Source organism: Ranitomeya variabilis, chromosome 1 (genome assembly GCF_051348905.1).
Source record: "Ranitomeya variabilis isolate aRanVar5 chromosome 1, aRanVar5.hap1, whole genome shotgun sequence".
Classification (NCBI taxonomy): domain Eukaryota; kingdom Metazoa; phylum Chordata; class Amphibia; order Anura; family Dendrobatidae; genus Ranitomeya; species Ranitomeya variabilis.
Window position 1 is genome coordinate 1,004,303,119 of NC_135232.1, and position 16,345 is coordinate 1,004,319,463.

At 44.6% G+C, this 16,345-nt stretch overlaps 1 protein-coding gene across 2 annotated transcripts in view; it reads left to right on the plus strand.

The window, feature by feature from the left end:
• GALNT7 (polypeptide N-acetylgalactosaminyltransferase 7) overlaps positions 1–16,345 on the plus strand; it is a 205,901-nt gene that overhangs the window by 67,053 nt on the left and 122,503 nt on the right. For both annotated transcript variants that reach the window (XM_077279506.1, XM_077279505.1), the window contains exon 2: positions 11,935–12,392. In XM_077279506.1, coding sequence (XP_077135621.1) covers positions 11,935–12,392 — 458 coding nt within the window. The remainder of the gene's footprint in view (positions 1–11,934; positions 12,393–16,345) is intronic.

The following is a 16,345-nucleotide window of genomic DNA, read 5'->3' on the forward strand; positions in this document are numbered from 1 at the left end:
TTATGGATCTGTGATTAAGGTGATACTAGACCAAAAAACAATTCAGAAGGCAACAATCCATACAAATTAGAGTTTATCTTTATTAAGAATATTAATAATCCAAATTTCTTGTAGTGATTTTATTATACAAAGGAATCACTAGAAGTTTGTATAGGATAAATAACGTATGTACAGAAGATGAAATTACACTGCAAACTACGCCTAACTACGCTTGTCATATACTATGTGCACACATCACCACTAAAGTAGTTGCCTATGCAGATTAGTGGGGTAAAATGTGCAAATGACCAGGGTTCTGCTCTATATGCTAAGTAGCGGGTCCTCTATCAGATGCGAAACAGTATACACAAGTCACCTGGCACAGAACATAGTCGGTCTGTATAATGCTAGCAAAAGCAATCAGAAATACAAAATGGTTATCAGAAGATCCATACAGGCCGTGTGGTGGTTGTGAAATGCCAGATGCCTATTTCGCTTGATCACTGGTTAATATGAACCAGATTAATCCGCCTTAGGCTACTTTCACACTAGCGTCGTACGACGCACGTCGCAATGCGACGTACCGACGCATACTGTGAAAGCGCCGCACAACGGGGGCAGCGGATGCAGTTTTTCCACGCATCCGCTGCCCCATTGTGAGCTCCGGGGAGCCGGGGGCGGAGTTCCGGCCGCACATGCGCAGTCGGAAATGCTGGACACTACGCACCAAAAAAGGTTACATGCAACGTTTTTTTGTGCCGACGGTCCGACGCAACTGTCGCACGACGGTTGCGACGTGTGGCAATGCGTCGCTAATGTTAGGCCATGTTCACACGTTGCGGTTTTTACCACCGAACCGCAGCAATTTTGCCGCTGCGGGTCCGCTGCAGTTTCCATTGCGTTTACATTTACATGTAAACCTATGGAAACCGCAAACCACTGCACATGCTGCAGAAAAAAACGCGCAGAAACGCAGCGGTTTACATTCCGCAGCATGTCACTTTCTGCGGAACTGCAGTGGTTCTGCACCCATAGACCTCCATTGTGAGGGTCAAACCCGCAGTAAAACCCGCAGATGAAAAAATATCTGCGGGTTTTCTGCGGTTTTGGGTGTAGAAAAGCAGGAAGTGCGTGGGCGGAGTGTGGCTGTCATCATGGAGGCATATCGTCGCATGGGGATCGATGTCGGTCGTTTGATCGATTTTTGTATGTATGTGTGTGTATCTGTGTATGTGTGTCTGTGTATATGTGTGTGAAGTCTGTGTGTATGCGTCTGTCTTTGTGTGTGTCCCCACGCGACGATAGTGCCACCCAATTGTGCTAAGTCGCCTTATGGGATTACTACTCCCATCCGGTATTAGGATGGGAGAGTTGTCCCTGTTTCCGGCGACTTAGCACAATTGTAAGTAACACAAAACATAACACATACAATACACATACAATAAACGTAACATACATGACACACAGTACATAGAACATAGGGTATATACTCACCATACAGCACATACAGGTACGCGAAGCCCTCGCCCCTAGAAAAAAAATCCCCCCCCAAAAAAAAGCAAATCCATACTCCCTGTCCGCAGAATCCAAAACCGAGTGTCCCACGCCGATCGCCTGCTCTCCGGCGATACACTACCAGGAGCGAAGCTCCTAGCAGTGTATCGCGTACTGTTCCGGAGTTCAATGGCGCCGGCTTCTCTGTTAACGGCAGTACAGCTGCGGGTGAACTTTCCCACGCAGCACTGCCGTAAAGCGAGAGTACCGGGGTCAATGAACGCCGGTAAACTCTCGCGCATGCGCAGTAACACACCGACAGGAGCCATAGTTCCTGGCAGTGTGTTGCTGCAGCCGTGGAGAGCAGACACATCTCCGGATGTGTCTGTTCTCCATGGCAGATCTTCGTGGGACCCTCGTTGGATTTCTGCGGACAGGGCCAGGGAGTATGAATTTGCTTTATTTTTTTACTTTTTCAGGTCGAGGGTCTTCTGGTGGATTGAGAGTGAAATAAAATAATGGTCAAAAAGTGGGTGTCATTATTTAATTAAAATAATTTTTTCTAGTGTGTGTTTTTTTAACCCTTTCATAGGATTAATAATGGATAGGCGTCTTATTGACGCCTCTCCATTATTAACCGGGCTTAATGCCACCTTACAATAGCAAGGTGGCATTAACCCCTCATTACCCCATATCTCATATGCGCCTCTTCTGGGGCGGCTGCGGGCTTGTATTTGTAGCCGGGGGGGGGGGGGGGGGGAGGGCAAATATCCATGGCCCCTTTCCTAGGCTATGAATATAAGCCCACGGCTGTCTGCGTAGCCTTTCTGGCCTCAAAATATAGGGGGACCCCAACACTTTTTTTTTTGGGGGGGGGGGCTCTTCCTATATTTGAGAGCCAGAAAGGCTACGCAGACAGCTGTGGGCTTAATATTCATGGCCTGGGAACAGCCATGGATATTTTAACCCCTTCCCGGGCCACAAATATTGGCCCACAGCTGTCTGCCTAGCCTTTCTGGCCTCAAAATATAGGGGGACCCCAACACTTTTTTGGGGGGGCTCTTCCTATATTTGAGAGCCAGAAAGGCTACGCAGACAGCTGTGGGCTTAATATTCATGGCCTGGGAACAGCCATGGATATTTTAACCCCTTCCCGGGCCACAAATATTGGCCCACAGCTGTCTGCCTAGCCTTTCTGGCCTCAAAATATAGGGGGACCCCAACACTTTTTTTTTGGGGGGGGGGCTCTTCCTATATTTGAGAGCCAGAAAGGCTACGCAGACAGCTGTGGGCTTAATATTCATGGCCTGGGAACAGCCATGGGTATTTTAACCCCTTCCCGGGCCACAAATATTGGCCCACAGCTGTCTGCCTAGCCTTTCTGGCCTCAAAATATAGGGGGACCCTATGTCATTTTTTGGGGGGTTCCCCATATTTTTTATCCTTTTAATAGGATTAATAATGGATGGGTGTCTTATTGATGCCTCTCCATTATTAACCGGGCTCATTTTGGTGTGTTATTCCCAAAATGGAGGATAGAAGAAGAAAAGGGTTGGACAAGGAAATTACATCATTTCTTTTTTTTTTTTTCCCCACTGCAGTTCAAGCTTTATTTGGGTCAAACACAGACAATCTGCAGAGAAAACCGCATTAAAAACCGCACTAAAAACCGCATCAAAAAACGCACCAAAAACCGCACCTGCATTTTCTGCCAAGAGCTGTGGTTTTTAGTGCAGAAAAATCCACAGGAAAATCTGCAACGTGTGCACATAGCCTTAGTCTATGGAGAAAAAATGCATCCTGCGGGCAACTTTGCAGGATGCTTTTTTTTTCCAAAACAATTGCAACGTGCGTCGTACGACGCTAGTGTGAAAGAGGCCTAAGGGCTTTCTGACAGACCCCTGATTGCAGATAACGGGGAAAGACTTCTAAGCATGTTAGATTTCAATGTCCGGTTAAAATGCTGCCTGTTTTTTCAAGCGTATGACCACCTTTATAGCACGCTGCATTTTCCAAGGATGGTACATGATTTAAAGTGGTCTCCCAAACCATAAAAACCCTTGTCTCTTATGGTAGCCTGATGTGCTGGAACAGTGTTTTTTTTGTTGTTTTTTCACCTGAGTCTAGTTTATCGGGGGGGGGGGTTACCTGTAAAACCAGCCTACATGTTAAGTAGCTCTATTTGGTTAACAAAATCTTCCCAGATAGCAGGCACCAAACCCTCCCGCCGCCTCTCACCACCAACTTACCAAATAAAATGACACAATACACATAGTGTGAAGATAAAAGGCCACGGTATTTATTAATGGTTACTCAAATATTAAATATAATAAACCAATAAATAACAATAAAATTCATTACTCCATATACAATAAAACCATCCAGTCTCCTCCCAGCAAGCTGGGCGAGCACCATCTAATAAATACCACGACAACATTAATTTAGGGCGGGCAGCTGTAATTAAGATCCCGGCTGCTGTAACTTCTGACAGGAATTCAGGGCTTTAGAAGCTCTTCTACTTGGCGCCAAAATCTGTTAACCAGTCAGACTCCTGTTGCTCATTTCTGCCTGTCACCTGAGGACTAAAAGAACCAATCCACGAAAGGTAAGTACCTTTAGCCATAACAAATCAAAAAAGGGCGATAGGAATAGAGCCTAATCATTGAGAGAACTAAGGGACATACCAAAACAGAACTCTAACCGAATTAGCCAATAGTAAACGGGGAGCCGATGCCGCAATCCAATGAAGCCCCCACGCTATTCGCTCTAAAGGGGGCTTGTACAGGAGCTAAGTTCTGTCCCCCTCCTCCATACTGTCTTGTCATTGGTCTGAAAGACCACTGGCCACAGCTAAGAACATCTCTTGCCTGTCTATTGTAGGACAATACGATTTGTTAAAGGGTTGTCGAGGACTGATATATCGAAGACCTATTATTGAGATTGACATCCATATTAGATTGGTGGCTGGCCAACACCCAGCATACCCACCATAAGCTGTGACAGCTATGGCAGCGCCCTGCAAACACCATGCTGAAACCTGAACAGTATGGCCTATTCATAGCTCAGTGGCCATTAATGGCTACTGCAGCTCAACTCCCATACACTTCTGTAGGGTTAGAGATGCAGTACTTGTTCCGGATGCTGTTTTTCGTATTTGTGACCAATTCTAATGGTATGTGTTCAATGTAGAAGTGGCAGACAGCACCAGCCGGTAGTTAGATGTTACTGATTAGAAGTTCTCTATGAAAAAAAGTTTCATTTTGTATTTGGGGACAAGTGCCTGTACAACTGCACCACTATTTTGTCATGACTGGTTCCATTTAATTTCAACACTCATTTACCAGTTTAGTATTATATTTAATGGGAAACTAGGAGTCTATTTGAATTGAAATTAAAGGTATATATGTGTATTCCAGTCAGGGCTAATATTAATCATGGCCACTGCAGAATCAAGTACTTTTTAATGAGCAAAGAGTATACTTCAGAGACTTGCTACTATCAGGAAATAATTGCACTTTGTCCGCCTCCTCTTTAAGGTGCTCAGATCAATTGCTATGTGCTTCACTATACTCGAGCTGTTCAAACATTGCCGATGATTGCACAGTTGGGTGTGTTTTACAGCTTTAAGCGGCCTGGTATCACTATTCTGCACGGAGACCCGTCATTCTTTTGTGCGGGGTCAGTTTTGGCCATTAACCATGCCTTATTCCCCATAGGATGGTTTACATGTTTTATATGTTGTTGCTATAAAGGTGCCTCTAAGAACCTTGTACTTCTGGGGATTTGATTTTTACAGCTTTACAAGTTTGTTTTACACCGGACATAAGAAAAAGTTATCACTATTGTAAATATGAGTACAGTTTGTTACCTAGGTTATGGACCACCTTGGAGTCTCGGGAGTAGCTCTTTCCTTAGGCAAAGAACGTGCTCCGCTCCCAGGCTCTATGCTTTACAGTTTGCTAGCTCCACTCTGAAGCAGGTTAGATCTGACGAGCCTCAGGTCACCGACTCTTCTCCCATGCTGGAGAAGAAAAGCACAGGAGAGCGCTCAGTTATAGCTAGTGGCGCTACCATGCCACTGATCACAACTCTCCCTTTTTAGGACCTCACCAGTCCCTGTAAAACGGCAAGCGGTGTACTCCTGAAGAAAAGATGTGAACACCAGATACTGATAAATATTCCTTTATTTTTAAGATTTTGTTTTATATTTTTGGATTTTATAGATTTTTTTTTTTTTTTTTGTACTTGACTGTAAGGGGAGACTTCTTCCCTGAACTGCTGTTAACATTCAGAGATATGCTTTACATTAGCCACATGGACCATAAGAAACCATAGAGTGGAGATGTTCATTATCTTCAGTAAGGGTGTGTGCACACAACCTCTTTTTCACCCAGATTCTGCCTGGAACCCGCCTGAAAAAGCACTAAAAAAATCCTTCAACAAATGAATGTGATTCACAGCAATGTCAAAACGACTTGCTATGAAAGCCATGGAACTGCTAAAAGAAGTACCATAACTAGTTATTTTCTTTTTTCTGACAGCTTTGGCATGGCAGCCACTATCATTATATATATATATATATATATATATATATATATATATATATATATATATATATATATATATATATATATATATATATATATATATATATATATATATATACATACATACATACTACATTGTGGCCCGATTCTAACGCATCGGGTATTCTAGAATATGCATGTCCCCGTAGTATATGGACAATGATGATTCCAGAATTCGCGGCAGACTGTGCCCGTCACTGATTGGTCCAGGCAACCTTTATGACATCATCGTCGCCATGGCAACCATTATGACATCTACGTCGATACTGTGCCCGTCGCTGATTGAATCAGAGACGCGGGATTTCCATTATGACATCATCGTCGCCATGCTGTGCCCTTCGCTGATTGGTCGAGGCCTGGCGGCCTCGACCAATCAGAGACGCAGGATTTCCAGGACAGACAGACAGACGGAAAAACCCTTAGACAATTATATATATACTAGACTGTGGCCCGATTCTAATGCATCGGGTATTCTAGAATATGCATGTCCCCGTAGTATATGGACAATGATGATTCCAGAATTCGCGGCAGACTGTGCCCGTCGCTGATTGGTCGAGGCAACCTTTATGACATCATCGTCGCCATCGCAACCATTACGACATCTACGTCGATACTGTGCCCGTCGCTGATTGGTTGAGGCAACCTTTATGACATCATCATCGCCATGCTGTGCCCGTCGCTGATTGGTCGAGGCCTGGCGGCCTCGACCAATCAGAGACGCGGGATTTCCAGGACAGACAGAAAGACAGACAGACAGACAGACAGAAAAACCCTTAGACAATTATATATATAGATATATATATATATATAATGTAGAAAGTAGATGCCAGCAGCAAGGCCGCCACATAAGGAGTCCAGAAAAATAGACACCAGCGATTCTCTGAAATGTCTTTGCCTTGGAAAGCTCTTGTGTTGGTCAGTGTCTAAATGATACCATGTTCACATACCTTGAGAGCATTTTCTTGGCATCTCCTTTTGATATGTTCAGAAGTCATTAGGCAGGGAGGGGGGGGAAGGTAAGCTGTGTCCATCATCTATTGTGAATGGTGGATTCTATGTTTCACCTGTCATTGTAATCCTGTCTGTGATGATAATGAGATTCCACAACAAGTAGTGAACAATAACCTGTTACGAGGCTCAATGTACAGAAAACTGCAGGATAGTGGCATTGAAAATGGTGGGAAACAAGGACATCAACTACATGTTGTTAAAACGTTTCACTACGTTTAACATTAAAACGTATTAAGTACTTTTCTGAGAACACATTGGTTGCTGGGCATATTCCTAAGTAGTGATAATGCAGCGGATTTTATGCTCCTTATTTACTTGCAGAAAAATTTGCTGCATTTTACACTGGTCTGTAGAGTCATGTAGTTTGAATCGGTGTCAATTTTGCTTGATTCGGAGTTGAAGTCGGTATTGCTGTAGATGTTTTCATAAGAATTTGGGAAAGTTATGTTCTGTTCCTTATCTAAGGATCTCCGCTTTTAGTTGAGATGAATCTGTGCTGCACTTTATGTACATGCTCAATAGTGAGGCCGTGCTGTGGAGTCGGAGCTGAGATGAATCTGTGCTGCACTTTATGTACATAATAATAATCTTTATTTTTATATAGCGCTAACATATTCCACAGCGCTTTACAGTTTGCACACATTATCATCGCTCTCCCCAATGGGGCTCACAATCTAAATTCCCTATCAGTATATCTTTGGAATGCTCAGTAGTGAATAAACACAACAGTAACACCGCACGGTACTAAACGTTTACAAAAAATTAAAATTATAACCTTATATATCTATAATGAATAGCAGCGGTGATCTGTAAAAGAAGTGGAAACCACTCTGAAAAATGAAAGGCATGAAAAATCCAGACAAGGAATATTTAATTAAAAGATATATCTTTATTCAAAAAATGACAAATAGTGGTACTATGTATAGAAATGTGCATGTATCAGAATGAGATATACATGATTAGTATATAAAAAAAAATTAGATTAGATATATAAAACCAATATTACAAGTGGCGGACCCAAAGATAATGGTAACGTAATATACCCATAAAAACAAAAAAGTATAAAAAATGCGTATGGGTACCGAGAAAATCATCAAAATTACCTCCATAGATAATGTGAAAATTCTGAAAAAAATATGTTAAACTATTTTATATACATATAAAACCATAGAAAATCGATGATATACAATAAATAACAGATAATCAGAGAGAACCCCCAAGTGAGAGCAAAAACCATAGAAAATCAATGATATACAATAAATAACAGATAAATAATCAGAGAGAACCCCCAAGTGAGAGCAAAAATAAAGTGCATAAGTGACAGGGTAAACACAACTCAATAACGCACTAAAAGTTCGTAGTGCCGAAGTGACAGTGTGGTAAAAATAAGGAGGCAATGTACCTTTTAAGAACCAACAGGTCCCGATAATGTGCACACCCCATTTTGGAAAAATTCTTTCGTCGACGCATCTGTTGTGAATTCTGCTCTTGGGCTCCCTCCGGTGGTTGTAAGTGGTAGCGCTGCTGTCTCTGAATCGCAGCATTTATCAGGTGTGTTCACTTTTTGCAATTTTGACTGGGCTATTTAGTCTTGCTTCACCCTTTAGTGAGTGCCAGTTGTCCATTGTTCCTGGAGGATTCACATCCCTGCCTGGTCTCTTCTGCTTTGCAGTTCATTTCAACAAAGATAAGTTCTGGCCTTGGTTTTTGCTGTCCACATGCTGTGGCCTTATTGTTCAGTTCTTTTCCATGTTTTTGTCTTGTCCAGCTTGGTCTGTATAAGGATTTGTTTAGCCAAGCTGGTATCTCTGGAGATGCAGATATACCCTCCATATCTTTAGTTAGCTGTGGAGATTTTGTATTTTCTGTGGTGGATATTTTCTAGTGTTTTAATACTGACCGCATAGTACTCTGTCCTATCCTTTCTATTTAGCTAGAAGTGGCCTCCTTTGCTAAATTCTCATTTCAGTCTGTGTATGTTTTTTCCCTCTCCTCTCACAGTCAATATTTGTGGGGGGCTGTCTATCCTTTGGGGATTTTCTCTGAGGCAAGATAGTTTTCCCTTTTCTATCTCTAGGGGTAATTAGTCCTCCGGCTGTGTCGAGATGTCTAGGGAGCGCTAGGTACATTCCACGGCTACTTCTAGTTGCGGTGTTAAGTTCAGGGTCTGTGGTCAGTACAGGTACCACCTTCTCCAGAGTACGTCTCATGCTGCTCTTAGGCCACCAGATCATAACACGCATCCTAACGAAGGAATTTTTCCGAAACGCGCGTCGGGGTGTGTGCGTTATCAGGACCTGACGGTTCTTATAGGTACATTACCTCCTTATTTTTACCATATTGCCACTTTAGCAAATGCACTTTTAGTGCAGTATTAAGTTGTGTTGTTTACCCTGTCACTTAAGCACTTTATTTCTGCTCTCACTGTCATGGTTGTGGACTGGGTTCTCTTTCCTGCCTGCGCAGGGTTAATTTTGCATGGCCTATTTTTGGTTTGGGGAGGGCTATATTTACCCGCCTCTGCTTGGGGTTCCTTGTCAGTGATACATTTGTCTTTGCTGAGTGTCTGACCCCCTGGTGTGCTTGCATACTATTTAGTCTGTTTGCCTTCCTGTGTATCAACCGTTCTGTTTCCTCGTGCTGTGCATTGCCTTGTGACTCTGTGTTTATGGTTTGTTTCTGGTTCTGACCTTTGTCTTACTAATCGTACCTCTCTCCTGTCTGCCCCGTTTGTACTGTACCGCTATCTTCGGCTTTCTGACCTCTGGCTACGTCCTGACCACTCCTGCACTTCACCCTTTGGTACTGCTCCCACCTTCCCGGCTTGACTTCTGCACATTCTAACTACTCTCCAGCATTGCCGGCCACCGCCGCAACTCGGCGTCTGGCCCCGCCTCTGGCCATCTCCCCAGAGGTCACGTGCCTCAGGTCCTGCGTGCCGGCAGGTAAGCATTCCGCAACTCTCCTCACACACTCTCGGGACACGTGCGCAGACTCCTGCTTTAAGGCTGCAGCTAGGTTCCTGATATCATTTGGGGGTTCTCTCTGATTATTTATCCATTATTTATTGTATTTAATCAATGGTATATATTGTAGCATGGCTAAAGGTTGTATAGTCGACGGGAGGTATGTATCACAGAGAAGGCTTGTCGCTGTGATGTAACCCGGAGTGTTTTCTCTAATGCACGTAAAGCAATAAGGAATTGTTTAGTATATTTGGGTCCGGGTTACGGGTAGCTATGAGAGATGGGAGGGTCTGGCTACCCATATACCTCACCCCTGGGTAAGGGGCATAACCATGCCTATCTATGTTTGTTTCAGGACCTGTGGTGATGTCAGAACCACATGTCTAATCATGTGACAGGTACCTGGGTGTGGTTTCAGGCTACATAATGGAGGTGTGTTTGGCACATGGCAGTGAGTGTTTGGGAATCTGTGAGTGTGGACAGAGATCCCTGTGTCCAGGCGGGTCACTACAGACAGGAGTCTGTGTGTGTGGAGGAGAAAGCCTCCACAGTGTGTTAAGGCTCCAGGACTGGGCCTGCGTGCTGGACATTGCACAGCTTGTGTGCCGTCAGGCCTGAGAAGAGCAGAGCTCTTCTGTGGACTTTTATGCTATGTCGGCCTGATATACAGACTGTTTTCCTTTTTGTTGCTGCCTTGCTGGTTTATGGAGCAAATAAACCCACTTGGGCATTAAAGAGAATGTGCCTCCTGTTTCCTCCAATGCACCTGAGCGAGTGAATCCCTACAATATGTATATAAAAGTTGTATTTTTCATATTTTTCCACTATCTATGGAGGTAATTTTGATGATTTTCTCGGTACCCATACACATTTTTTGTCCTTTTTTTTTCTTTCTTATGGGTGTATTACGTTACCATTACCTTTTGGTCTGCTATTTGTAATATTGGTTTTATATATGGAATCTAATTTTTTTTTTTATACTAATCATGTATATCTCGTTCTGTTACGTGCACATTTCTTTACATAGTACCACTATTTGTCATTTTTTTTAATAAAGATATATCTTTTAATTAAATATTCCTTGTCTCGATTTTTCATGGCTATCCATTGTTTTGGGGAATCTCGGCAGGTATGCTCAGTAGTGACCAGTGCTGTGGAGTTGGAGCTGAGATGAATCTGTGCTGTACTTTATGCACATGCTCAGTAGTGAGGCAGTGCTGTGGCGTCGGAGCTGAGATGAATCTGTGCTGCACTTTATGTACATGCTTAGTAGTGAGGCAGTGCTGTGGAGTCGTAGCTGAGATGAATCTATGCTGCACTTTATGTACATGCTCAGTAGTGAGGCAGTGCTGTGGAGTCGTAGCTGAGATGAATCTGTGCTGCATTTTATGTACATGCTCAGTAGTGAGACCGTGCTGTGGTGTCGGAGCTGAGATGAATGTGTTCTGCACTTTATGTACATGCTCAGAATTGAGACCTTGCGGTGGATGCCGCGTCCGGATCATACTCCTCTGGCGCCATATACGGCCTGCTTTCTGAGCTGATCCTGACACTCAAAAGGGTACATTGATGAAGGTCTATGACCGAAACGTCTAGTGTATGTACTCTCCTTAAAATTAAAATTCTCACAAGCATCTCATCACGTGTGTGCCAAGTTTATCTAAATAAGTTTACGGTTTGGGCACCTACTTGTGCACCACCATCAATAGTAGTGCCTACGGCTATCTTTCACATATTGTAACTCCTTAAATAGTCTCACACCGTAAACATACCTGCACGTTATATGTTTTCGTATATTTTTGAAAGCTGAAACTTCTTGCCATGTGCATTATTATTTTGTTGATGATTTCTTTTTTTATACCTGATCTTGATTCTTATTTAATTATTTTCATTTGCAGGAAGATAATGCAAATCTCCCTCAGCCTGGAAAGTTAGAAAATAACCTAGCTCCCAAAAATGAATTCCAGCCTGTCGTGCCATGGCCTCGTGTTGAGGGCGTAGAAGTAGACCTTGAGTCGATACGCAGGAAGAACAAAGTCCAAAATGATCAAGACCGCCTGGACGGGAAGGTTAATAACCAGCAAAATGTGATGCAACGCCAGTTCCTAACTTTTAAGCCCCAGACGCATTTGTATTCAGACCCAGTGCTTCGCCAAGGAGTTCTAGGAAATTTCGAACCGAAAGAACCAGAGCCCCAGGGTGTGGTAGGTGGACCGGGTGAAGAAGGAAAGCCATACATCTTGGGTTCAGACTACAAAGAATCAGTCCAGGCCAGCATTAAGGAATTTGGATTTAACATGGTCGCCAGTGATATGATCTCATTAGACCGAACAATCAATGACTTGCGTCATGAAGAGTAAGTATTTTCTGTTGGTTTTAACCTAATTAATTTAAAGATGTTGTTGACCTGCCTTATGTGCTGGTCACTAGGTGTCCCACTTCTGTTTAACTGGTGGTCCATTGCCTTTCATCATGTGTAATCCATCACAAGGAGCAGAGACATGGAGACAGATTGCAGGAAGTGGGGGTGTTACCTCTCTGCTCCTGGCCTCCTGTCTGTCAAACTGAATACAAACGTAATATAAAGGTGGGCTTTCAATTTGGGGCAAGCGTGTGCCATTGGTTAATAGCAGAAGCAATGCATTCTAGTAAGTGAGGGAATGGAAAGGAATAGCTATGAGAGTGAATATGGCTGTGTTGATGGCTACATTGCAGATCCAGCCAAAAATCCCTGGCAGAATAGTGCAGCATGCGCCTCTTTATCGGACGGTGAAATGATAGTGAATGAAACCAAATGAACCACATTATAGTTTGGGGGGATATTCGGGAGACCTCTGTACAGATCAGATGGCTCATTGGATCTGTATGGAGGCCTCTAGTTAAAAGTGAGGAAAAGTGAGAGGAAAAAAGTCAGTCACATGTGAAGGACCGTGTGGTGGTGCTGCTCTTCTGGCGAGGAACTCGAATGGGAATCCTACTTCAGTTGTTCCTGATCTTAAATAGCTGTACTGTATGTCAGGGGTGCAACCTGTAGAGCCGCACAGGGGCCCAAGGAGTGACGGGGCCCATTTCCACCTACAAAGCAGGTGGAATTTTGCATTTTCATGAGCTATTTGACTGCCAATGGCCCATAAATTGTTTTTGCACAGGGGCCCTTTTCTGCCTGTGGCCTGCAGAGCTGTATGTAATCTCTAAGGGGAATAATGGAAATGGCCCTCCACTGTGATAGCAGTGGATTTTCAGTGTCCCCATTGATTATGGTGTTGTAATATACCAGGGAACGGGTAACAACAAGCTGTAAAGCATAAGACTTGGGAGAAGACACAGGGCTCTTCTGTAAGGGGACTGGTACAACACTGGGGTCAGCAGCGACTGGATGCGGCTCAGTCTAAGGCCGGGGTCACACTTGCGAGTGCAGTGCGAGAAACTCGCACCTCAATACCCAGCACTGCCGCTGGCACTCGGGACCGGAGCGTGCAGCTGCATGTATTTCTATTGAGGCGAGAGCAGTGGCGTAACTACAAAGTTATGGGCCCCGATGCGAACTTCCAAATGCCCCCCCCCCCCTGCAGCCCTGCCATACAACTCAATGTAAACCCCATAGAATACAACGCAGCCCCCCTCATAGTATAATGCAGCCCCTCCATACAGGGGCAGTGAGAAAGACAGGAGCAAATGGTGACGAGGGGGCAGGGGAGACAGGCACAAGGGTAACATAGGGGGGCTAGGGAGCAAGGAAGACAGGCACAAGGGGACACATGGGGGCTAGGAGGCAGGGGAAAAGGTTACAAGGGGACTAGTGGGCAAGGGAGACTGACACAAGGGGACTAGTGGGCAAGGGAGCCTGACAAGGGGCACACGGGGACTAGTGGATAAGGGATACAAGCACAAGGGGACACAGGGACAAGTGGGAAAGGGAGACTGACACACAGGGACTAGTGGGCAAGGGAGACTGACACAAGCACAAGGGGACAAAGGAGACAGGCACATGGGGACACACAGGGACTAATGGGCAAGGGAGACTGGCACACGGGGACAAGGGACACAAGCATAAGGGGACAAGGGAGACAGGCTCAAGGGGACACACGGGCCCCTGACCTGCCAGAGCTGCTTGCAGCGCCGACCGCTGCGACTGTGGTAATTACGCCGCAGCCTCACACACACACACACACACACACACACTACAGATATCACACACACACACTACAGATATCACACACACACACACTACAGATATCACACACACACACACACACACACACACACACACCCTACAGATATCACACACACCCTACAGATATCACACACACACTACAGATATCACACACACACACACACACACACACTACAGATATCACACACACACACACACACACACACATACTACAGATATCACACACACACACACACACACACACACACACACATACTACAGATATCACACACACACACTACAGATATCACACATACACATACTACAGATATCACACACACACACATACTACAGATATCACACACACACACACACATACACACCAGATACCAGCTCATATACACAACTCACAATCTCCTCTCTGGTACAGGGGTGGCTGATGTAAATCGGCTGCAGCTCCTCAGCTTCTCCTGACTAAAGCGGCTCTGTCCCGCACCTCCCCCCTGCTCTCACCCTCTGTCCCGGGGCTGCAGAGCAGAAGCTGACGGTCTCACCATGATGACTGGAACAGTGGAGCTGCTTCCTGTCTCTCACGTGCCCCGGCTGCCCCCTCCCCCTAGATACGCCTCGGACTGTTGCCATGCAGGAGGAATCTCCTGCACTGCAACATGGTGTTGGGTGCCTCTGACCTGCCGGGCCCGGGCCCCTGACCTGCCGGGCCTGGTCGCACTGGCGACCGCTGCGACCGCGGTAGTTACGCCCCTGGGCGAGAGACTAGCGTGAGTTTCTCCCATTGCACTCACAAGTGTGACCCCGGCCTAAAAGTGCTAGTAATAGGAGATACACATGAGATATTAAGTCGGCTGGTATCCCTAAAGCTTCTAATCCCGGTTATTCCCCTCTATATGTAAAATACGGGGAAATGAATGGTATATGGAGGAAAGGGATGAACCAAAACCTATGGAAGAGAAGTGATCCACTAGTGTTTCCTAATGACTGATGGTACCGAGCCCCCAGGTCCGTCATCGTACTATATATCCTGTGGCATATGTAACTGCGCAGAAATAAGCGCTGCCGATATTTCACATTGAATAAATATTTTTTTGCTTTGGGAAATATTTTTGTTACAAGTTTATCATACAGCCACTGTCGGAAGCAGTCAGATCAATGGCTGCATGATTTATGATTTACAAAAGAAACTGTAACATCTCTTTTGCGGGGAACCAGGTGCATTGGAATAATAGACTGCAAGAGTTAGAAATCAAAGCGGCTGCCATCAGACAATGCAGAATAGATTGGTACACAGAAATCCACACTTCTCATTACATACTACAGCAAGGAAGCCCCCTGTCCTCCTGGGCGGGCGCACTGCGCATTGTGACAGCGCTTTGCCCTGAGCACCCTCTCGCCTCCCCTTCACGTAACACTGTACTTTCACAAGTGCTACACACGGGAATTATTTGTTTTTAACATTGTCAAGCGCAAAAGTCACTTCAAAAGGAAACCAGTGACTTAGTCAACGAAAAAACAGTAAGGGAAAATGTATAACTGCAGCCAGAGATAGGAAGCGTTGTCTGTCTCTGTTCACACTGGCGCTGGTTTCCTCTCTGGTGACATTCTGTTCTTTATGATGGACACTATTATAGGTTAATGGGATCCCTCAACATTAGAGACCGGATCAATCACATCTTTATTGGCTCCATTATAAAAAGAAAGAATGACGTTACCGGGGTCAGACTGTCAGCCTCAGACATTACTCATAGCTCTAATTTTCAAAAAGTACGTAAGTCCACTTCTTAAAGAGAGTCTGTCACCAGATGTTTGCTATGTTATCTGTGAGTGACATGATGTAGGGGCTGAGACCCTGATTCCAGTGATGTGTCACTTACGCTTGCAGCAGTTTTGACAAAATCACTATTATCTGTTGCAGAACAGCTAGATTTGTGAATGCTGAGATCTATACACCACTACTGGCAGCTCTCTGTGTACACTGTCGGAAAGGGGGGTTATACAGTGCAGGAGGACTACATGGCACGAGACAACTAGTCCTGTAGTGAAAATCTACTGTTGATAAAACATTGATTTTTATTGAAATAATAACAAACAGTCCAGTAAGTGACAAATCACTGGAATCGGGGTCTCTGTCCTACATCTTG